At 47.8% G+C, this 23,807-nt stretch overlaps 2 protein-coding genes across 2 annotated transcripts in view; both read left to right on the top strand.

Annotated features, from left to right (window-relative positions):
• LOC100413665 (serine/threonine-protein phosphatase 4 regulatory subunit 1) overlaps positions 1-2,922 on the top strand; it is a 78,380-nt gene extending 75,458 nt beyond the window's left edge. The window contains 1 exon segment of the mRNA XM_078372014.1: positions 1-2,922. Within this exon segment, the coding sequence (XP_078228140.1) occupies positions 1-41 (41 nt within the window). The 3' untranslated portion in view covers positions 42-2,922.
• A 250-nt stretch (positions 2,923-3,172) lies between these two features.
• On the top strand, positions 3,173-17,585 carry ANKRD60 (ankyrin repeat domain 60). Its single transcript, XM_035299008.3, has 4 exons — positions 3,173-3,573; positions 8,576-8,706; positions 10,221-10,386; positions 12,867-17,585. Exons 1-4 carry the CDS (start codon positions 3,177-3,179, stop codon positions 13,175-13,177), a joined length of 1,005 nt encoding a protein of 334 aa, XP_035154899.1. The 5' UTR covers positions 3,173-3,176; the 3' UTR covers positions 13,178-17,585.
• The last annotated feature ends 6,222 nt before the right edge of the window (positions 17,586-23,807 follow it).

Raw genomic sequence — 23,807 nt, 5'->3', positions numbered from 1 at the left:
CGAATATCATAGGCACTACTGTACTAGAAAAACAGAATTAACTACTCTATGATGAACTGCAGTCTGGCTGTTTCATGCTTGGCACATATGGCTTATCATAACTTGAAGGGGAACTGATTATATTATACCAGCTGGTGGAGATTTCGGAACCTTTCATACTGTGCACTCAAAGACTGAATGATTGACCCCTCTCTCATCTGTACCCCGAAGGGATTGAACCTGATTAGGGCTTTTTCTGGATGGCTGAGCCCTCCTGATCAAGTCTGATCAGTAAGTCTGTGGAAAGACTGCTGACCAGGTGGCTAACTGATCACTGGAGCCTCCGAACCATCAGGCTGCCTGCCAGCATGTTATTTTCTCCATGGCAGACTGTATGATCTGACGTCCCCCCACCCTTGCCGAGTAGTTTATTAGAAGCTCTTAAGTCTTTTATAGACCTGCATATTTCTTTCCCTTATGATTTCCTATAAAATATAACTTATGGCATTATATTTTATTTTTAAATGAAATACTGTACATATATAAATAACTCTTGACAGGAAGAAAATATATTAATGTAGTATTTGCCCCCATCAGTGAGCTGAACAAATACATCATTTAAATCTATGCTCCAGTTTGAGTTGCTACAAATATAGTTCAGTTTGTTTACTTTCAAAAAATGTGATAAAGAACTCTAAAGAATGATTGATGGCAATCTTTCTAATATTGTGCCTTTGTTACAAACTCTACTTGGAACTTTTCCTCAGGCATGTACTCCTCCCTCCTGACAGGAACTGTTTCCCTGAAGATGTGTGTTGGCCTTTGATAGAGGCATAAAGCTGAAAGATTTTTCATTTTTACATGGATATGCTATCATATGTTTTACGAACTTGGGAGGGAGATTGATAACAGAATTTTTCATTTTTATATGGATATGTTATATCCTGGGATATATTAAGATATATTAAGATATTAAAATATATTAAGATATTTTAAGAACCTGGGAGGGAAATCGATAACCAAGATGCATAGATATTGACTTTATATCTAATGTTTTAGAATCTTAACCAAAAAAAGGAAAACCTGGCTCTGATCAGAACCTGCCCACAAGTTCTGTGCACCTGTGATTTTGGGGGTTCAATGAAGTACTCTTCAAATTGACCTAAGTACACAACTCTTAGAGTTCATGCATTTAAAATTTTGACTAAGAAAAATGCTCTAGAATTTCACCAGGTTTTAAAAATTAATAGTTTAAGATTGTCTAACCATTTGAACAAATTTCACATACATGTATGCACATGTCATTTTTCTTGTTTCTATTTTTATGTTCTCAAAGGTAGAATAAGGGAAGAAAGGAAGAAACAGCCCCTCTGGGGTTTCAGCACTCACTCTGCTAGGGGTTTGTGAGCTATTTCTGTTCTTTCCTTTGATCTCTTTCTTGTTTGTCTTGTCTTTATTTTTTAATGAAATTTTTGAAGCTATGTATTGAATTTCCTAGTATATAAGATGTTGCCCCCCCCACCTCAAAATTCTATTTAAGTAATTCTTTTAAAAGGAAGATAGGAGTATATACACCATGCTAAAACAAAATAATAATAATAAGGTTCATGTGTGAGACTTGCAAATCACACCCCAGGGTAGCATTTAGGCAATGTCTAAAAGTGAGTTAATATATTGGAAGCTACACGTTAAAAAAAAAAACAACAAAACCAGTCAATTTGTCTTGTCTTTAAAACTTGCCTGAAGTAAATGGAGATAATTGTTTTTCTTTGGTAAGTAGCAATTTTTAATTTTTTTGTTGCCTACAAATTGAGAGTGTTTTAAAAAAATCTGTGGATCTAGCAGCAAGTAGAATTATTCAGCTGGAATCTTGTATTCTATACAGAGCTTAATTTTCCATTAAGGAAAAAAATGAGCTTCAGTTTGTGTTGTGGTGTGTATAATTTCCATGCTGAATCACAACGTGCTTGGAGAGACTGTAGACTCTTTGGTAAATAATCTAACCTTTACAATTTCCGTTTCTATGTTAACATTTTTCTATAATATGAGTTCCTTCCCAATGCAAGGATTTTTTCATGGCAGTAATTTCTCTGTAAAAATAATTTTTAAGCTTACATTTTACTCATTTTTGCAACAACAGATTTTTCCAAGACTGTTCTGTTTCCTCCTGCCCTCTTAGCTCCCACCCCATCATTTCAGCACTTGTATTTTCTTATTATTCATGGTACCATGTTGAGTGTTTGTAATTTGACCACCACAGGTAAGCTTCCTGTTTACTTGAACACGCAGCCTCATCTCCAGTGAATGAATGGAAAATCACAGATGAGTTTCTTCCAGGCAGAGCTGACTCCAAAGGTATCTTAACAATAGAACCATCCCAGCCTTTCTAGAGTGGACATTTCCCCACTTCAGTGTGTTTATCAGCATCTTTCTGCCGTCAAGAATTCAAGAGCATTTTCAAAATTGATAGATTTTGATTCAGTTTTGCAAGTTTCCATGAAAGGATGCCTCCCACTTCCGGAGTCCACTCTCAAGTCGGGACTAGATTTGCTTCAGGGAGTCATGTTTATGAAAAAATTTTTTTTTTTTTGGTTCATGCTAGAAGTGTTTTTATAACGAAAGTCTGCACTTTACAGCTCTGTAGGCCATGCGTGCAATGGTGACAGCCTCGTTTACCTGTAATTCCTCCAGGTGACTCATCTCAATTTATGCAAAGATCGTATTTTAAACAGACGTGGAGAAGTGATAACCTTTTCCTAACAGCAGCAAGAATGCCCCTTCCGTTTGTCTGGTGAAGAGAACTGACATTAACAGCAGCTTGGAGGCTGCAAGTGGGTGGGGACATGGCCTGAGATCCGGCCAGGGCCCAGTGCAGGTCGTCGGAGCGTGGCCGCTCGGCGATGTCTCTCTATTTATCAGTAAATCTCCTGGTTGTTTTGGGAAGCACCTGTGACCTGTTCCGTTATTTAAAAACCGTCTCCCGCGGCCACGTGTAACCCCACCTTTGTTCATCGCGGAGCGGGAAAGGACTGCGGGGCCCTTGGGCGCCGCCCGCCCGTCCGTCCGTCGCCTTGAGGGCTCGGGTGGCGGGCAGGGAGGGGCCTCGGCGGGGCCTGGGCGTCACAGTGGGGTGGGGGGCGCGCGGGGCGTCAGGGCGGGGGCGGTGATGACGCGTGGCCGTCGCATTCGAGCCAGGGATGACGCGCGGCCGCGGGAGGGCCATGCAGCGGGCGGCAGCGGGTGCGGGCGGAACGCGGGCGGCGGGGCCGCTGCGGGGCGCCCCTCGCCTGGACCCCAATCCGGGACGCAGGGGCGGTGCGGGAGCCGGGATGCAGGGAGGCAGCGGGCCCAGGGTGGGCTCCGCGGGCTCGCGGCCCCTCCCCGCGCAGCCCCCGGCCCGGGCTCGCGGCTGGAGCGCGTCGCCCGACTTGGCCCCTGATGTCTTCATCCTGCGGGTGCGCCTGGAGGAGACGGGGGAGATGTTCCGAGTGGCAAACTGCCGCGGCGACATGACCGTGCGGGAGCTCAAGGAGGAGCTGGACCTGATGGTCGGCATCCCCTTCAACCTCCAGCAGCTCCAGTACCTCGACGAAGGTGACTCCTGCCCTGACCCCTTCCCTGGCCACATGCAGGGGAACCCAGTCCACTTCTGAAGCTGGATTCCCAAAGGGAAGTCTGCTTATGTGAGGACCCCCAGATGTCGACGTAAACCCCAGCCACCCTGAAACCCAGATGGAAGGGCCACTTAGGGTCCTAGCCACACAGGGACTTCCCAATCTCAAACACACAGGTTCACATTGGACTCCCAGTTAAGGCGAACCTTGTTCACAGCAGGACCCTAATCCACAAGCAGGTCCTGCCTGGATGGGCTGCATCTGCCAACCCTGAGCGAATCCTGTCCATGCCAGGATCCCCCTGGAAGCCAGACCCTCAGGCTCCCCATGTCTTCATAAGAGACCCGGGTCCCAAAGTCAACTCTGTTCATGTAAGACTTGTCTGAAACAAAGCCTGTCCTCAGCAGGACCCCCAAACCCAGGACAAGCCTGCCCATGTTAGGACCCCAAACTCAGAGCAAACCCCAAGTCCTCCTCCATGCTGGTCTTGAGAACATCGGAATCCCAAATCCTTTAGCCAACCATGTGCATGCAGGCATGCCAAACCTGAAACAAACCCTGCTGACCTCGGGACTCAAAAACCCGGAACAGAATTGTCTAACACTAACACCCAAATCTCCAGGCTAACCACGACTACCTCATAACCCCAAATCCTCCAGCAACCACATCCCCCCAGGATGCCAGGGCTTGAACAAACCTTAACCACCTCAGGACCCCAAAATCCAGAGCAAACATGCCCAACTGAACCCCAAATCTCCAGGCTACCCATGACTACCTCAGAACCCCAAATTTTCCAGCCACTTTGGTCTTGCAAGGATGACAAATCAAAACAAACCCTGTCCATCTCAGGACCCCAAAATCAAGAAAAAACCTGCCCAAGACTGAACCCCAAATCTCCAGGCTAACCATGACTATCTCAGAACCCCCGATCCTCCAGCAACTGTGCCCATGCAAAGAAGTCAAAGTGGAAACAAACTCTGTCCACTTTAGGACCCCCAAACCAAGAACAAACCTGGCTAAATCTGAAATCCCAAATTGCCAGATTAACCATGTAACTATTAGAACCCCAAATCCTCCACAACCATGTCCACACAAGGCTGCTAACATCTGAAACAAACCCTGCCCACCTCAAGACCCCATATCTATATGCAAAGTCTGCCCATGTTTAAGCCACAAATCTTGAAGCTGTGACTGGCCGTAACGGAACCCTAAATGCCAGAGCAGACCCTACCCACATCATGACCCTCAATCGCTCAGTTCTGGACCCCCAGTCTTCAACTAACCATTTCTGCATCTGGACCCCAATCTATTAGTCACTTCTGTCTACGTAAGGATGACAGCACCCAAAATGAACCCTGCCCACATATGGACCCCAAAATTCAAAGTCAACTCTGCTTACATCTGAAAGGCAGTCACCGAGCTCACCATGACTACACCAGAACCCAGATCCATGCAAAATGTCTTCATAAGGGCTCCAAAGAATGAAACAAACTCTGCCCACAACAGGATCCCAAAGCTCAGGTCAAACCAACCCATATGTGAATCCCCAGATATGAAACTGTGTCTACCTCAGCACTCCGAGGTCGACACCGGCCATGTCTGTGTAAGAAAGTCAAGGTTAAAACCAAACCCTGCCTCCCTGAGGACCCCAAAGCTCAAAGCAAACTTTTCTTGTGTTTGTAACCCAAATCTTTCAGCCAACTTTAATTATACCAGAACCCCAAATTACAGACCAAATCCTGCATACAGCAGGACCCCAAATTTTGAAGCAGATTTTATCACCATGAAGACCCCAAATCTCAGGGCAGATGTGGTCGATTCCTACTCTCCAAATGCCACACTGCTCAGGACTACACAGATCCCCACACCCCAAAACAAGTCCTGCCTGTACAAGGACTCCAAATCCCAGAACAGACCTTTTCACATCAGAACTCCCAAATGACAGCAAACCTTACTTTAATCAGAATCCCTAATCCAGAGTAAACTGCCCTCACAGGACCCCAAGTCTCAAAGCAAATGCTGCTATCCACGTTTGAACCCCAAATACTGGCACTAACCCAGTCCATATCAGAACCCCAAATTCCAAGCCGTGTCCTTGTTCACATCGGGAGCTCAAAGCTAGTCCATCTGGAATCAGAACCCAGAGCTGAAAGTTTCCCATGACTGAATTAGGACCCCAAGGTCCCAGCTCCAGAGAAGTCCCGTGTGACAGGCACCCTAGAGCCCATCTCTCGTTCCATCAGTCTCCTTCCCTGACCTGAAGATGTGGCTTTCCCTATCCCGATTCCCTACAATATTTAGGATATGAGAACAGCATCAAAGCCCCTGGGCTCCATCATCTCCCCACCCGTTTGAAATCAACGCAAAACACTTCAAGAAAATGAAGATATAAAAAAAAAAATCTCTGAGCTGCTGCACAGAGAATGTGAACAGCTGATATTGCAGAGAGACTGCAGCTGTACTGCAGGGGCTGGGGAGCGAAGGAGACGAGCAGATCTGAGAGCAGCCTGCCTCCACGGGCTTGGTGCTGCCAGACGCTGCCCTGGGGGCTCAGTTTCCTAATCTGTAACACAGAGCCACCAGCTCTAGAATTCTCAGAGCCGTTTCCCTGCTACGGACAGAAAAGACTCAGGAAACTCGAAATGCACAGCAAAAGCCAAAATCTCTTCCTTGCCCTCTTCAAAATAGGTTGAGCATTGTTGTGACATACTTATTTTCCTATAGGAGTATTTGGAAGATGCTCTTGACATTTTTGGGGTTTTCTTTGGAAAGGAATGTGTTTTGAGCCTTGTCCGTATTTAACATATTAAAAGTGAGGAAAGTTATTGAAGGACTTAGTAAGAGTTCCCAAACAAGTAATTTGAAAATTATCCTTAATGCAAATGCCTCGCACCCTTTCTGTTCATTTATTTTCACTGATGAGCTATGCTGAGCTATAAATTCAAGAAAGCTAAGAGGGAATGAGAGAGGGGAGTGACTTAACACTGATGTCACAGGACTATCACTCAACAGGCACTTAGCAACTGTTAGAGGCTCGACCTCTGTCTGCTGTTGCAGTTCTTGCTGTGGGTGGCAAACAAGAAAGACAGAAGGTGCTACTCATTATTAGGAGAAATTTGAGCTACTGCCTATAAATAATCCTCTGAGGCCTCTCCTACCTACCTCAGAGTTTGGGCAGAGGGTTGGGGGAGATCAAATGAGATCATATGTGTGAAAACCTTGAGATATACAAATCTAAATGGGGGTGAGCAAATCCATAGGCTAGGGTTGCCCTTACACGTCTGTTGTTGACTTTGATAATTTATTTGGCTGGTGATAATTAGTATTTGTCTAAGCCAAAGGCAGTGGCTGGCTGCCTGACTGTAGAAGGAGGATGTGCTCGGATTTCTGCAGGAGCTGTGCAGCAGGTGGGAGTTGTACTCTGGCATGTCTCAGGGAAACACAGCTCTACTCAATATTCTCAAAGTTGTAGGGAGTCGTTGTCTTACTTAGACTAATTGTAGGTTACCTTCTGCGTCTGAACCACAAATAGGACACTAATTAACAGATTTGCTAATCACCATTCCAGGTTTACAGCTGCCATCCTGAGTTTCTGCTAGCAAATTTGTGCCCATAGAGCCAAGAGGGAGAAGTCAGTGTCCCTGGAGGGAGGCAGGTCCAGTGCCAGCACTGGCATGGCCATTTACAGGCTATGTGAGCCTCCGTTTGCTTATCAGCAGATGGAGATAACAAACCTACCTTGGAGGACTGTCCTAAGATGAAAGAATATAGGTGCTCGGTCTGGGCACCAAGTCATCACTAAGTACCTAGTACCCAGCACAGAGCAGTCCATCATGACCCCAGAAAACTCACGAATCCCAGTCACTTGGAGTATCGGATCGTCTCACCTGGGCAGAGCCGAAACTTAATGTTGGTGTCGTTACTCACAAGGAAAGTATGAGGTGAAAGAAGCTCTGGCACCCGAGTGCAAATGAGGTGGACGTCAGCATCAGCTCTTCACGTCACATCGGCTCTCGGCTGGGGGAGTTTTGCCCCCAGAGCCCATCCGGCAATGTCTAGAGACTTTTTTCTTTTTTAAGACAGGGTTTCACTCTATTGCCCAGTCTGGAATGCAGTGGTGCAATCTTGGCTCACTGCAACCTCTGCCTCCTAGCTCAGATGATCCTCCCACCTCAGCCTCCTGAGTAGCTGGGACCACAGGTGTGAGCCATCAGGCCCAGATAATTTTTGTATTTTGTAGAGACAGGTTTTTGCCACGTTGCCCAGGCTAGTCTCAAACCTTCTAGGTTCAAACAATCCGCCCACTTCAGCCTCCCAAAGTGCTGAGATGACAGGAGCGAGCCACCGTGCCAGGCCTGGAGACGTTTTTGATTGCCTTAATTTGGTGAACATGCTGCTAGCATCTAGTGGGGAGAGGCCAGGAACACCCAACAACCGGGGGGGACCCTGCCGCGAGGAGCTACCCAGTCCAAACTGTCGGCAGTGCCAAGGTGGACAAGCCCGACCCAAGCTTCAGTTTGAAAGATCCAACAATTTTTTGGTCATTGTCACCTCCTTAGCCAACTAATGACATTATCCAAGAGTCAGTATTTTGGTTTACCCCATATGACTTGTATGACCACATCGTGCTGTGTCTAGTGTCTGGTTACCTCAAGTTTAAGTCATTCTATTTGTAGAGTTTGTCTTATAAAATGACTTTACTGACTCATGTACTTTTTCACAATAGGACAAGTTATAATTACAGAACTTTATAAATTGTTGGCATCATAATTTTGTTCGGCTTCTGAGCTGAGCCAAATTAATTTTCTAAAAAGCATTACCGACCACAGACAGACCCATGCAACATCAGCAAATGAGATTTGTATTTGGTACTTCTAAAATTATCTTTGTGGCACCCAAGGTCAGATAATCTCTTAACCAGTGTAGTAGTTTATCTTTAATACCCAATTTTTTAAAAGAAAAAAAACAATGGTTCCCTGCAGGAGTTTTGATGGATGACGCTACCCTGACGTTCCACGATGTTGTTCCTGGAGGGATGATTTCATTACGTGTCTGGCATCATGACGGATGGACACAGCTTGTTTTGGCGGCTGTGGAAGGGGATCCCAGCAAGGTGTCTTCATGCTTCTTTACATGGATATTATATGTTATGAAGCAACCGTAAATTGTTGAGGGGGGGAATTAGTCTTTAATATGGATATTTGAGTAACAGTTTCAGAGCGAAAAGAACGATGGCCGTGTCATAATTATGAAGCACTGCACGGAGGGTTTTCCTTCACTCCTTGGGTTTACCATTTCGCTGGGTTTATCGATTTGTGATTTATAACCCACTCGCCACCCCGCCCCGCAAAGGAGTCGAGGCAGCACGTTTCTGTTCATGTGTATAAGTGATAAGGTTGGAAATCTAATTTAACACTGAGAGGAGAACTCCAGATAACAAGGAAATGTGCAGCCCAGAAATCAGGGCTATGATGCAGGCCCCGGCCAGATGCTGCCTGGTGCAGGGGGAGAGGCCCCATGTTCCTCTAGGCTTCCTGCTGGCCGCTGAGCTGGGCTCTTGGGGTGGGCAGTGGGGGCCAGAAGGATAGAAAACAGGTGTGTACCCAACAGGGAAGATGAATCACTGCGACACGAGGGGCAATGCTATATTCTTTCTAGAAAAGAAATTCGGTTGGAAAGCTATGTGCTCCTGGAGAAGAGGAGACAGTTTCTTTGCTGAGAAAGGGGTCAGGGCAAGCTGGGTGTAGCAGGGGCTGGGATTGGCACTCAGAAGAGTGAGTGGGCTTGGGGCAAATGGGGCAGGAGGCAGCCTTGGTGGGGACAGTGGGGAGGGTGGGGGCCCCCTCCCAGCCCTCACATATCTCCTCCCAGTCCCTCTCGCTTCTCCTCCTCTGCACTCTCCTCTGTCCCCTCTGCCTCCCTTCCCTTTGTCACCAGCACTGTGGTCCATGCTTGGTTTTCTGGCTCTTGCTCTGGCCGTGGGGGTCACCTCCCTGCTGTCTGAGGTTGTCAGAATTGCCGTCATCCTTGTCTTGATTCTGCTCCTCCTGCCCCCCCAGTCCTGACTCCCACATCAGGGAAGAGTATCCTCCCTCAGGGGACCCGTAGCTTTCTCCCAGGATCAAAGACTTAATTCACCACGAGGCAGTTACATGACTGGGCCGTTCACCTGTGCATGTTTGGCTTGCTCTGAAACCTAACAAAGACAGTGGCCACACAAATAGATGGGAAGGTTAGAGCCCACCTGGTCTCCAGAGACGCCTGTCACCCTCTGGGAGGCCATTCGTATTGGCCGGTGTCTTCCTTCGTGGCTTCAGCCACCTTCCTGTGGACACTGGGCAAAGCTATTTTCTCTCTTCCGAATATTGACAGGAAGACCTCCTTGCATTCCAAGCCTGACCAATGTTGAATTTGCATTTCCTGAACATATATAAAGCTTTAAATCATGGCCTCCCCACCCTGCCCTGGGTGTTCCCAACTTCTCAATGAGGGTTTGCACCTCTCTTTTCCCATCACGAGCCTTAATTTGGCATCAAGCAAGCCTTCCCCTGAGCATGCCCAACCAGCCGTCCAGCAAAACATAGCCACACTTTTGAGAATAACTCAAACTCCTCTTGTCTTGCCCAGCTGTCTTGTCTTGGGGTTACTGAAGATTCCTTCTACCGAACTGCAAATTCAGAACATTTTGAGGGTGAGAAGTGGAAGCAGTGGACGTCTCAGAGGGCGTTTGTGGCGCTGTATGTGGCCTCGCACAGAGGTCACGTTGATGCTGTGCAGTACCTTCTAGAACACGGTAATTCTGGTGGAATGCTTGCAATGTTCAAGAACTGGGATTTTTTGCAGGTGGAGAGGACGGAGTATCTTGTCTTCCTGGTCCCTCCAGCAGTGGTTTTCTGGACCTGTGTCTTGTCAGCCACCAATCAGGGTCCCCATCAGGGCACTCACTCCCTGTCTAGGCAAGTGTCTTAGGGCGCACCAGTCAGGGTCCCCATCAGGGCACTCACTCCCTGTCTAGGCAAGTGTCTTAGGGCGTACCAGTCAGAGGCTGCCCTCCTTCTCTTCACCAGGTCTCAAGAAGACTCTCCTTCAGTGAGGCAGACATTTTGGGACCCAAGACGCAGGGAGCAGCCACAAAGGCTTACTGGTTTATTTACCACCAGACACATTGCCGGGAATATTCCCATGCTGTCTGCGCGATTTCCACCCTCGTGTGAAATTAGGATGCTGCAGTGGTCCAAAATGGTCTAGCCTCTGGCTGGGTGCGGTGGCTTATGTCCGTAATCTCAGCACCTTGGGAGGCCAAGGTGAGCAGATCACCTGAGGTCAGGAGTTTGAGACCAGCCTGGCCAACATGGTGAAACCCTGTCTCTACTAAAAATACAAAAATTAGCTGGACGTGGTGACATATGCCTGTACTCCCAGCTACTCAGGAGGCTGAGACAGGAGAATTATATATATATATACACATACATACATACATACACAAAAAAACCCCAAATAGTTCACCCTCCAGCTGGCACAGCTCTGTCTGTGGTGGATGGCAGACTCATCCTTCTCCCTTCCCCAAGCCTTGTTATTATTTTCTCACAAGACATTCATGCTGAACTCTTTTTTCATCCCACCTCCACTTAAGGGCCTTCTTCCTCTCTCTCTCTCTCTCTGGCTCACTTAATGGGTAGAAGCAAAAGTCTTAGCCAACATTGTGTCCAAATTAAAGAGCTTTACATGACATTCCATAGGTGTACACTATCCTCCCTGGATGTGGGGGATTTTTGGAACAGATGCCCACTGATGGACATGCAGACCATTCAAGAACAATGGATAATAGCTGATAATAGCTGTAACAGCGCAGACCATCAGCTGCCTTGGAAAAAGGAAGAACATGATACGTGGTGTTTGGTCAGTGGTTTGGGGCTCTGGAGGGGACTTTCCAAAGTATCAACTTGCCTTCAGATTAGACCCCCTTTTTCCCCACCAACAGCCTCTCTCAGCTCTGTCATGGCTATTTTTGCCACTTACACCAAGCAAGGTGGGAAACATCTTGGATTTCTCGGGCTGGATGATTGGGCCATGCATCGGGCGTATAAACCTCTGTGATAGGTAAAGTTACCTCCACAATATTCTCCTTCCTTCCTTTACTGACTTTCTGCAGTTTGCTTGTTGTAAAATGAAGTATGGGCTTTGCACAGCCCAGCAGTCCTTTAAGCTCATAAAAAGTCATTTTCACTCTGATGGCACTGTGATGTATTTGAGGGCACCAGTTAAAAAATTACAGCCAGCTTTGCAAAGTTTTCTGTCCTCCGCAGACAGTGGCTGGGAGGAGGCACCATGGTTGACACTGGTATTCTGAGAGCCTATCTGAAACTTCACCTCACCAACCAGCCAGAGCTCATATAAACTGGCTCCCGAAATGTCTGCTGAATTTAATTGAATTGCCTTATTTTCTGTGTCATGATATTTGTTACCCAGAGTTTGATTCAATTCCACAAGTCCAGATTGGACACCTGTCATTAGTCCATCCATCTGCAGGACTCGGTGAGGAATTCAATCGAAGTAAAATCCGTCTATGAGTCAGGCTGCCCGTTGCCTGTCATTTCCTGGCACCTGTCTGCTGCAGGCCCTGAGCTACGTGCTGGGGATGAGAACAGCAGTGAGCCAGACGTGTGTGTTTTCTGCCCTCGTGGAATTTCTCAGGGGAAGTCAATAGATTATCACAAATAATTCCATGTTCAATGGTGTGCATGGTGTTTTGAAGATGTAGCATATCTATTGAGCTTATATAGGAGGTTTCATGGGGTGGGAAAACTAAGGAAGATTTTCCCGAGGAAGGAAATGAAACCTAAAGAAAGGTCAGAGTTAGCCCAGAAGAAAATGGGTGAGAGTGTTGTACAACGGGCCTGGGGCAGGGTAGAGAGCAGGGTGTGTTTTAGGGATGAAGGTGGAAGGTAGGTATAATTGGAGCCTTGGTGGTGGGGTCGGGGAGGAGAGTATGGCAGGAGGGAATGTTGGAGCAGCAGTGGCAAGGTGGAGAGAGAGTGAGCGGGAAAGACCTAGAAGATCACTCCACAGGTGGTGGAAGGCAGTGATGGATCTGAGCAGGAGTGTGATATGGGCATTCTGGAAAGATCATTGGCTGCTGCCAGGGGAATGGACTGGAGGCAGGGCAGTGCTGGAGCTGGGCCAGGCAGCAGGACCTCCCTTCACAGCCCGGGACCCCTCCTGTGCTTCCCCTCTGCATGTGTTTTCCTTCTGGCCAATGCTCTCATTTTACAGGAGCCAGCTGCCTCAGCAGATCACCCCTGGGCAGAACACCTCTGCATGTGGCTGCAGCCATGGGCCAGTTGGACTGTATAAGCCTCCTGGTCCGGCAAGGGGCCTCCATCCATGACAGAGATGCCAAGGGGGAGACCCCCATCTCCATTGCACACCGCCTGAACCAGATACAGAGCGAGCGGCAGATGTATCTCCTCCACCGGAGAGCAAAGTCAGGGATAAGGGATCCCAGCGACTTGGTCGTGCAGAAGACTTTGCAGAGAGTCAAGTCTGGGTTTGGGTCTAAGAAGGTGATGATGACCCCTCATTAGCTCCCACTGGGAATGTTTGCCCGTGGAAGCTGGCTTGGACAACTTTGCAGTGTTCAATCCCATGGGGGCCCTTGGTGTGCAGGGAAGCAGGAAAACAGGGCAATTAACCTGAATCAGATACGAAATTATCTGTCCTGTTTGCAAATGATTTTGGGAGGGTGTTGATGAAAGTAGGTAAGTCTGTGTTCATTTAGTAATCCATTATAGACTGAACAGGCTCTGATGCCAGCCTTTAATTTTAAGCTATTTGTGCATTGTACTCAATAGCACTGCTTTGGGGTGATGGGATCCAATTACCTTCTCTCCCTTCTGGGGACTGTCTAATGCATGGGGTAATAGGAGTAATAGCAATAATGATAATAGCACTATTGTTATTGTACAAAACAAGTGCCAGCGAATGTCGGGAGGTCGTGTGTAGTGTGGGCTGTGAATTTCAGTTTGTAAAGCCCATGGAACTAAATGCTCCCACAGCTAATGTTTCAGAAGGTTTCCTGAGCCATCTTTGGGGTCTGCTTCTTGAGTGAGGGGCAGAAGGGAAGCTGGGTGAGCTTGGCTCTCCAAACACATTCTCCAGAAGGGACGCCTAATTACTCTTGTTGGAAAGTAACATGTTGGCGTTAGATGGAGTGGAAACAGTGTAAAAGATGGGAATCGGGCTGGCCACATCTTCCCTTTGACCGCTCTCCAGTGGTCCACGCAGTCTCCTCTTGCCAGCATCCTCCTTTTCCTGCCAGCACTGGGATAGCTCTTACTTCTTTCCTTTGTGGAGACCACCTTGGAGTGTCTGTGTTCAACTCTCAGGTTTCTGCATTACAAAACCTTATACTGGCCGGGTGCGGTGGCTCACGCCTATAATCCCAGCACTTTGGGAGGCCGAGGTGAGTGGATCACGAGGTCAAGAGATCGAGACCATCCTGGTCAACATGGTGAAACCCCATCTCTACTAAAAATACAAAAGTTAGCTGGGCACAGTGGCACGTGCCTGGAATCCCAGCTACTCAGGAGGCTGAGGCAGGAGAATTGCCTGAACCCAGGAGGCGGAGGTTGCCATGAGCCGAGATCGTGCCATTGCACTCCAGCCTGGGTGACAAGAGCAAAACACTGTCTCAAAAAAAAAAAAAAAAAAAAAAAAAGAAACCTTATACCACATTGCAGGATGTGCCTGGTGTGCTCGCAGAGGCGCAGCCTGCAGAGTGCATGAGTGAGCTGGGCCTGGGAAACAAGAAGGGAAGACAACAATGGGGCCAGCTGTCTGAAGAGGGCACCAAGATGCGACTCCTGCAGAAATGAAAGGCGGAGGCTGCTAGAGCTTTCTAGGGCTCTCCAGACCTAGAAATCTGGCTTTTTGAAACGCTCTCTCTTGATTTTTTTTTTTTCTTGAGATAGAGTTTTGCTCTATTGCCCAGGTTGGAATGCAATGATGCCATCTTGGCTCACTGCAACCTCTGCCTCCCAGGTTCAAGTGATGCTCCTGCCTTGGACTCCTTGAGTAGCTGGGATTACAGCCTGCCACTATGCCCGGCTAATTTTTGTTATTTTTAGTAGAGACAAGGTTTCACCATGTTGGCCAGGCTGGTCTTGAACTCCTGACCTCATGATCTGCCTACCTTAGCCTCCCAAAGTGCTGGAATTACAGGCATGAGCCACCGTGCCTGACCAGATCTCTTGATTTTTAAAATTTGGCTTGAATTTTTGAAGAACGTGGTCTGCTACAAAAGGAGTGAGAAGACGTGGGGCACACCCATGTGACTGCCTCTTGTTGTCAAACTCTAATTCCTTTCATGGAGAAATGTGGTAGAAACAACCTAAGTCCCTCTAGAACAATCCCAGACTCTGATGCCACAGCAAGGGAGTGGCCACGGGTCTTGCTCGGTGGCATGTGGGGTCCACTCTCCCACCTCCTACAGGCCATTTATGTTTCTCTAAAGCCCTACCTTCTAAGCTACTTCTGGAATCAAAATATGTGGCAATGATTTCGTGACCATTGCAGTTTTTCTGCGTCTGGGAAACAGCCGCCCTTTCCCACTTCCATCTCGAGAACTGGAGTCAGCTTTTAAATTAATTGGCTGCACTTCCTGCTGTTATAGCAAGTAAGATCTGTGTTGATGATGTGGTTTTACACTCAGTGTACGTGGCTGTACCCAGCTCAGCACTCTGTTTGACAAATAATAGTCAAGGAAAAAATAGCTCAGCATCAACTATGTCAAAACTGAGATCTTGTTCTTGGCAGATGTTCTGCAAAGTCACTAGGCAGATATTAAGCAACCCCAACCCAATGGGGCAATCCATTTAGCTAATGAGGTGTTGAGGGGGGTGATGAGGGTACTGTTTTAACTTAACAAGTGGCGTTACTCAAAGTCGTGCATTTGCCAGGAGCTCTGCCCAGCTGCCTTCATTGTTTGGAGAGCCAGCTGCTTGACTCCTGTGTCTAAAATTCTGGGGGCAAGCTGTCTATCTTCATCTACCTCCAATTTAATTAAGAACTTGGCCAGATATAGGGCAAGTCCCAAACTCTTCCTGGTGACATTTTGCTCAGTCTGTGGTAGGGTCATCTGAACACTCTTGTAGGTCCTGGGGAGTACTTCATTTTAGACAATGTAACATCCTATATACATTGAAAGAAGTCTGCATCATTTACAAAATAAAATATATCCAGAATCCCAGAAGGGTTGAGTTGCCATTGGGCGATAAGTTACATTTTGTAGATACTTCATTAGACATTTATTTTGAAGTTTTTTTTTTTTTTTCATATTTTGGGAGCCAACAAAAAGTCTTTTTTTTTTTTTTTGAGTGTGTGTGTGTGTGTGTGTGTGTTTGTGTGGTCAATCTCAAACATTTTTGTTGGGCCCTGGGGGTGGTCTCCGGCATGGTGGTCAGGCAGGTTTCTGCTCTTCGTAAAGTGGACAGGAGCTTTCTCTTGGAAAGGAGCTCCAGATGGTCTTTCAGGTCATGACATCCAGTTCCTTCACCTCCTCTGGCATCCCCAGGTACAGGGAAGAGCTGCCTGTGTGGAGTGGGGGATGCAGGCTTTGGGGTCAGCACAGATCTCAGCTTGCATCTTACTGGTTTTGCCATGTGGCCTTGGGTGAATTCCCCACTGCTCTGAGCCAAGAATCATCTGTAGAAGAGAAAGGAGGATAATTCTGGTCACTGAGCTTGTCGGGAGGGCCTGGGAGGTGGGAAGCCTCAGTATATGACAACTGCTATAGTCTCAAAGATTGGCTGGAAAACCTTGCTGAAGTCATGGGTGAAATTGTTGACACTGGCGAGTGGGGAGATAGAAGACCCATTTGGTGCCTTTCCTGAGCTCCCAAGTGTTGATCACCAAAAAAACCCTGATGAGCTGACCCTTTGAGCTTGGTGGCCCCATGGAAACGCCATTGTGTATCCTTGGATTTCTTGGAGGCCAAATAAAGGCGGAGTCTTCCTCCTACCCTCCTTACTGTCAGGGACATTGCTTACCCATGAGCCTTACGCCAGCCTGTCAGGCTGGAGCCTACTGGAGAAACGGGCACATTGCTATGAGCAGATGATGATGGCAGCCGAGTCATCCGTCATGTTTCCACTTGCCTTGGCTGCCAGGGGCTCAGAGCCAAGGTTGATGCCCACCTGGGGCAAATATCCAATGTCCCTGCGGCCTTGCCTTTTATCTTTCCTTGAGTGAGTTATTTTCCTTTCTAAAATCAAAACTGCCTCATACAGGTGAATTGTAAGTTGCCTCCTTTCTGGAAGTCAATGCAGTAGAAATTTTGAGAGATAACATCAACCATGGTGCTGGAGGGTGACTTGAACGTCTCGCCCAGGACTGGCTTAGTGGACCCAGCTACCTGACCATCCAGCCTTCCAGGTGGTGAAACGAAGACACTGAGCTTTTCTTCTGCACTCCATTCTATTGGCAGAGTCTCCAGCAGCCTCTGCAGCCAGGAGGCAGGTGTTGGGATGCCCCTCTGGGCTTCTGCACATCTTGGGTCTGTTGGGCTCTGCCCCAGTCCTCACCACTTTGCTTTCTCTCTCTGAAGATGACTCCAGGAGGCCTTCAGCTGCATGCTGGACTGTTGCCACCGTTTCCTCCTTCCATCTCAGATGTGGGACACTCCCTTGCCTGAAGCATATTCACCAATCCAGGGATTCCCAGAGAGCAGGGAGGGCATCTCACTGGTGGCGCCTCAGGGGACTTCAGGTGGTCCCTGACACTGTATGAAGTGACACTGAGACACTGGGTGGGAAAAGCAGTCCCTGTGCATATTGCTCTCAAGCTTCTCAATATCCACGAGGAGAGTTTCCTTTTTCTTCAGGTGCTTCAACAGCTCCCTGACCCTTGCTAATCTCCGTCTTAAAAATATCCACAGTATTCCATGGTGTATATGTGCCACAACAATGAGAACACAAGAGGAAAGGGGAGCGTCACACACTGGGGTCTGTCGGGGGGAAATAGGGAAGGGACAGCAGGGGGTGGGGAGTTGGGAAGAGATAGCATGGGGAGAAATGCCAGATACAGGTGATGGGGAGGAAGGCAGCAAATCACACTGCCATGTGTGTACCTATGCAACAATCTTGCATGTTCTTCACATGTACCCCAAAACCTAAAATGCAATAAAAACAAACAAACAGGGAGGCTGAGGTGGGTGGATCATGAGGTCAAGAGATCGAGACCATCCTGGTCAACATGGTGAAACCCCTGGTAAAATACAAAAAATTAGCTGGGCACAGTGGCGCGTGCCTGTAATCCCAGCTACTCAGGAGGCTGAGGCAGGAGAATTGCCTAAACCCAGGAGGCAGAGGTTGCCGTGAGCTGAGATGGCGCCATTGCACTCCAGCCTGGGTAACGAGTGATACTCCATCTCAAAACAAACAGACAAACAAACAAACAAACAAACAAACAAATCAACAGAGTGCAGTGTTCTGTAGGTAACAGCGTTTTGCTGGGATTGAACAGCACTGTCTTGTTTTCGGCGCTCTGCAGGCCAGGTTCTATCCCTTTCTCTTCTCCTTACTAGTTGTGTGACCTTAGGCCAAATGGTCACCTCCCAAGAGCCTCGGAGTCTTTATCCATCACGTGGGCCTCATCACCAGCATCCCAGCCTGGTTTGCATTGGTGAAACCTGATGGCCAATGTGGGTTGTGCCCTCAAGACCCAATGCTTTGTCAGCGTGACCCCAAGGTGCAGTGGGAGGGACCTGGGCTTTCAGTCTGGCAGATCCGGTGTAGAATTTTCCTCCACCACCAGCCGTGTGGCACCGGGCCAACCAATGGCACCTCTCAGAGCCTCAGCTTCCTCCTCTGTAATGATCGGGTAATAAAACCCACCCCTGTCACTTGAGGGATTTAATGTCTGGCATGGAGCAGACGCTTGAAAAACGGTGGCCATTATTATTATTGCTACTGCCACTTAATTTGCTTAAAATGTTTACTCACTGGGAATCAATACACCCCCGGTCTCCAGATAGCCTCATACATTTCCAGCAAACCTTATACAATAAGCATCTCCGTCCAGAACTAATAATCCCCAAAGTGGGAGATAAAGAATTTCCCTTAAATTTGCTGATTTGGGTGTTAAGTAGAGGGCTTTCTCAGCAACTTGCAAACAGTGCATTCTGAACTCGAAACTCCAGGGCTGGTTCTGCAGGAGAAGAAAACAGCTCTCAGGCGAGAGGAAAATTCCAGTCACCGGGCTCTGCCTCCGCAGCGTCGCACTGACTACAGATGCTTCCAGCAGAGGGCATGGAAACCCATTAACATTTAGACAAACACCGTGTTTGCGTTCATTGGAAATGTCAGAGACGCCGCAGTCTGCGCCACTTTGAAAACTCAAGAACAGGGCTCAGCAACAGGGCCTTATAGATGGGCTTTTCTGCCTGAACCCCTGGAATTGTCTGCAAAATGTGCCTGTCTGTACACATTTTCTAGGGGGAAACTTCATAGCTCTCATTATATCCTGAAAGGGTCTGTGGACCACCCGCTTCCCCAAGGTACAAAACCTGGTCACATAACAAGGAACTCAACCATACCAATTGTCAAAGTAATAAACCAAAGCATTGGTATGATGTCACCCCTTACCTGTTTGGTTGTCTTGCATTATCAATTCACAACTGGAAAAATGATAAATACTGATAGCATCTGGGCCTGCGGGGTGTGTGTGTGTGTGTGTGTGTGTGTGCATGTGTGTGCATGTGTGTACGTGTGAGCCCGGGGAAATGTGTCGGTGCTGCAGAGGGGAGCTTGTCGATTTCCATCTTCCGGCAGAATTGATTGCTATCTGACAATACGTACTCAGAATGCCCACGACTTAGCACAGCTGCCTCGCTTCTGTAAATCCATCCTACAGAGAGAAAACCCCCGTGCAAAATGAGACCTGTTTGCGAATGTTCGTGACTGCTGTTTACAGTGGCAGGTGCCTGGAAACACTCCACGTGCCCACAAGGGGGAGGGATGGTGGCACATTTTGCAGCTACGAAAACATGACTTGATCTGTATGTATAGGCCAGGGAAGAGGCATGACGGGTATCTGGGATGTGTCATTAAGTGAAAAACAGCAAGTTGCCCAAGAAATGTGTATGAGCACAATTTTAAAAAGAGGTAAATCCAGTAAGTGTCTATATATGTTCATTTGAGCACAAAGAATGATGTCAAAGGTACACCCCCAAACTATTAGCATTGCTGGCTTCAGGGTGGTAGAACTGTTTTACACAACTCTGACTTGTTACAACTGGCAAGTCTCCTTTTTTAAGACGGGTCTTGCTCCATCATCTAGGCTGGAGTCCGGTGGTGCAATCAAGGCTCACTGCAGCCTTGACCTCCTGGACTCAAATGATCCTCCCATCTCAGCCTCCTGAGTAGCTGGGACTACAGGAGTGCCCTACCATGCCTGGCTAATTTTTTGTATGTATATATATATATATATATATTTTTTTTTTTTGTAGAGACAGGGTTTCACCATTTTGCCCACACTGATCTCGACTTCCTGGGCTCAAGCGATCTGTCTGCCTCAGCCTCCTCGTTAAGTGCTAGGATTATAGGAATGAGCCATAGTACCTGGCGCTCCTTTTATTTTTTATTGTGGCAAAAAGACACATAACATTTATCCTAGTGACACTTAGTACATTCACAATGTTGTGCAACCATCACACCATTTCCAGAACATTTTCCTCAGTGCCAAAAAAACCCCATGCACATTCACATTCATCCCAGACACCTCTCCCTCAGTCCTAGACCACCACCAATCTACTTTCTGTCTGTACATTTGCATATTGAATATTTCATATAAATAGGATCATATAACATTTTTTTTTTTTGAGACAGAGTCTTGCTCTGTCACCCAGGCTGGAGTGCAGAGGCATGATCTCAGCTCACTGCAACCTCCGCTCCCAGGTTCAAGCGATTCTCCAGTTTCAGCCTCCAGAGTAGCTGGGACTATAGGTGCTGCCACTGTGTCTGGCTAAGTTTTGTATTTTTTAGTAGAGACTGGGTTTCATCATGTTGGCCAGGCTGATTTTGAACTCCTGACCTCAGGTGATCCATGCACCTTGGCCTTCCAAAGTCCTGGGACTACCAGTGTGAGACTTTTGGATCTGATTTTTAGCATGAGGTTCACCCATATTGTGGTATGTTTTAGTACTTCATTCTTTTTTTTATGGCTGAATGACATTCCATTATATGAATATATCACGTTTTGTTTATCCATTTATTAGCTAGTAAAAGGGTTGCTTCCACATTTTGGCTACCATGAATAGTTCTGCTATGAACATTGGTGGATGAGGATTTGTTTGAATTCCTGCGTTCAACTTTTGGGTGTACCTTAGGAGGGGAATTGCTGGGTCACATGGTAATTCTGTGTTTAACAGCATGTCTTACTTTTGAATTAAAAAAAAAGGCTGTGGAGGCTCATGCCTATAATCCCAACACTTTGGGAAGCCGAGGTGGGAAGATTGCTTGAGTCCAGGAGTTCGAGACCAGCCTGTGCAACATAATGAGACTCCTATTTCTACAAAAAAATAAAAATAATTTAGCTGGTGGCATGCACCCATAGCATAGTCCCAACTACTCAGGAGGCTGAGGCAAGAGGATGGCTTGAGCCAGGGAAGTCAAGGCTCCCTCAGCTGTGATCACACCGCTGCCCTCCAGCCTAGGTGATGAAGTGAGATCCTGTATTAAAAAAAAAAAAAAAAAAAAAAAATATATATATATATATATATATATATAAAAGGAAGGAAAAGAGAAAACGCCCCCCACCCTCACCCAAGCTCTCTAGAGTTGGAGAATTACGACAATCATATGCGAGTATCTTCCAGGCACCCTGCACACACGATCTCATTTGTTCTTTTCAGTGACCCTGGGAGGCGGAGATTCTCAATCAGCATTACAGTCTCATGGGGGCTTTGTTGAAACAGATTGCTGGAACCCACCTCCCAAGGAAGCGAGACTCAGCGTTTGGGACAGGGCCTGAGACTCTGCATTTCTGACAAACTTCCCGGGAGGGTGGCGCTGAACAGCACTGAATACGTTCTCTTGCATGCCTATTTGGCACGGAGGAAATGGAGGCTCAGAGAAGGGCAGCAACTTGCGCAGTAACGCACAGCGAGGATGCCTGCCCCCTCTGCCGTAGCTTCCAGTGTCGGTAGGGATGAAGCCTGCCAACTCACAGAATGTGCCTGCTTTGTGCTGCAATGGCAAAGGTTCCACCCACATTTGGGAGGCAGGTGGGGAGAATTTTGGTTCTGGAGTCAGCTTGCCCGGGAGGCGTTCCCGGAGGCTACGACCTTGGTTACTTCTCCAACTCCCCTCTTTCCCTACTTGTAAAGGCAGAAAAGGCCAGCACTCATTCTTAAAGCATCGACTGCTCTGTCCAGCCAGAGTCCAGCTGGGACAGGCGCTTTGGACTGAGCAGGGCCAGGCAGTACAGAGGGCAGGATGGATGGGCAGGATGGATAGGCAGGTGCGTACAGCCCACGGACACTTCCTCCTGGGCACACCCCAGACCCAGAGGCCCACAGGACACACCCCAGAGGGTCCTGAGCGCTTTCATCCCCTCTAGTCTTGGATTCAGAAAGAAAATCTTCCCCGGGCTGGCCGGGGCCTGCTCCCGCCAGGTGGCGCTGTCGCACGCGGTAGCCGCAGGTGCGCGGCCACGGTGGCCTGTAGGTGTCACTGCGAGACCGCAGATCAACTCCTCGCGCGGATCCAGTGGGTTGTCCACCCGCCCCCACTCGAATTGCAGATCCTGCTGCATCCCCCAATTTTCTCCTTTCCCGTTAGGCTGTTACCCCAAAGATTTTCCACTCTTGGTATTTTTGTACTCTGTTGATCTTTGCATAACAGAGACTATTTTGAAAAATATGTATCTACGTGAATAGTATTTTCACGTGCCACTCATGGTGTAAGAAATTAGAAACACTGCCCTCCAGTCCAGAGAGTCTTCCCCTGGGGAGTTTACAAACTATGTTTTTAGGGTCAGGGATAAGAGCCAGTCAGCTTTACACACAAATTCCATTTTTTAAAACCCATCCTCCTCCAGCACTTTGGGAGGCCGAGGCGGGTGGATCACAAGGTCAAGAGATTGAGACCATCCAGGTCAACATGGTGAAACCCCGTCTCTACTAAAAATACAAAAAATTAGCTGGGCATGGTGGCGCGTGCCTGTAATCCCAGCTACTCAGGAGGCTGAGACAGGAGAATTGCCTGAGCCCAGGAGGCAGAGGTTGCGGTGAGCCGAGATTGCGCCATTGCACTCCAGCCTGGGTAACAAAAGCGAAACTCCGTCTCAAAAAACAAAACAAAACAAAAACAAAACAAAACAAAACAAAACCCATCCTCCTAAAGGGAAGAAAAGTCTAGGACCTTTCTTTCAATCCTAGTGAACATGGTAATTAATATTTACCCAGGAGGGGCTACAACAAGAAAAGCGAGAAGGAATTAGGCTAGCCTAGGTATTTCCGAGCCGAAGATCCTCAACATCATTCTCCCCAAGCAAGGTATCAGTCATGTGTCTCTGAAAAGGGGTGCATTCCAAGAAATGTGTCCTTGGGTGAATTTGCCGTTGTGCAAACATCCCAGAGTGTACTTACACAACCTAGACGGCAGAGCCCACTCACACCTAGGATGTGGGGCATAGCTGATTGCGCCTATGCCGTGTTACTTAACCTGTGCAGCACGCTGCTGTACTGAATGCTGTAGGCTAGGGGTTTCCAACCCCTGGCCACAGAGGGGCATTGGTCGGTGAGGGGAGCAGGTGAGAAGCAGGCTAGCAAAGGAGGCTTAGTCTGTATTTACAGACGCTCCCCAAAGCTTGTGTTAGGGCCTGAGCCCCGCCTCCTGTCCGATTCCGACGCCTCCTGGCATTGGATTCTCATAGGAGCGGGACCCCCTGTTGTGAACTGCGCATGCGAGGCGTCTAGGTTGCGCGCTCCTTATGAGAATCTAATGCCTGACAATTTGTCACTGTCTCCCATCATCACCCCGAGAAGGGACCGTCTAGTTGCAGGAAACAACCTCAGGGTTTCCACTGATTGTGCATTATGGTGAGCTGTGTAACTATTTTATTATATACAACAATGTAATAATAATAGAAATAAGGTACAGAATAAATGTAATGTGCGTGAACCATCCTGAAACCATCACTCCCCTCTGGTCCATG

The sequence above is a fragment of the Callithrix jacchus genome, chromosome 5 (genome assembly GCF_049354715.1).
Source record: "Callithrix jacchus isolate 240 chromosome 5, calJac240_pri, whole genome shotgun sequence".
In the NCBI taxonomy this organism is placed as follows: Eukaryota; Metazoa; Chordata; class Mammalia; order Primates; family Cebidae; genus Callithrix; species Callithrix jacchus.
Note: the sequence above shows the minus strand (reverse complement) of the source record. Positions and strands in the feature narration are given on the sequence as shown.

Coding starts and splice junctions, on each gene's coding strand:
- ANKRD60 (XM_035299008.3), top strand. CDS start 3,177: ATGACGCGCGGCCGCGGGAGGGCCATGCAGCGGGCGGCAGCGGGTGCG. Junction 3,574..8,575: donor GCTCCAGTACCTCGACGAAG/GTGACTCCTGCC, acceptor GGTTCCCTGCAG/GAGTTTTGATGGATGACGCT. Junction 8,707..10,220: donor TGGAAGGGGATCCCAGCAAG/GTGTCTTCATGC, acceptor TGTCTTGCCCAG/CTGTCTTGTCTTGGGGTTAC.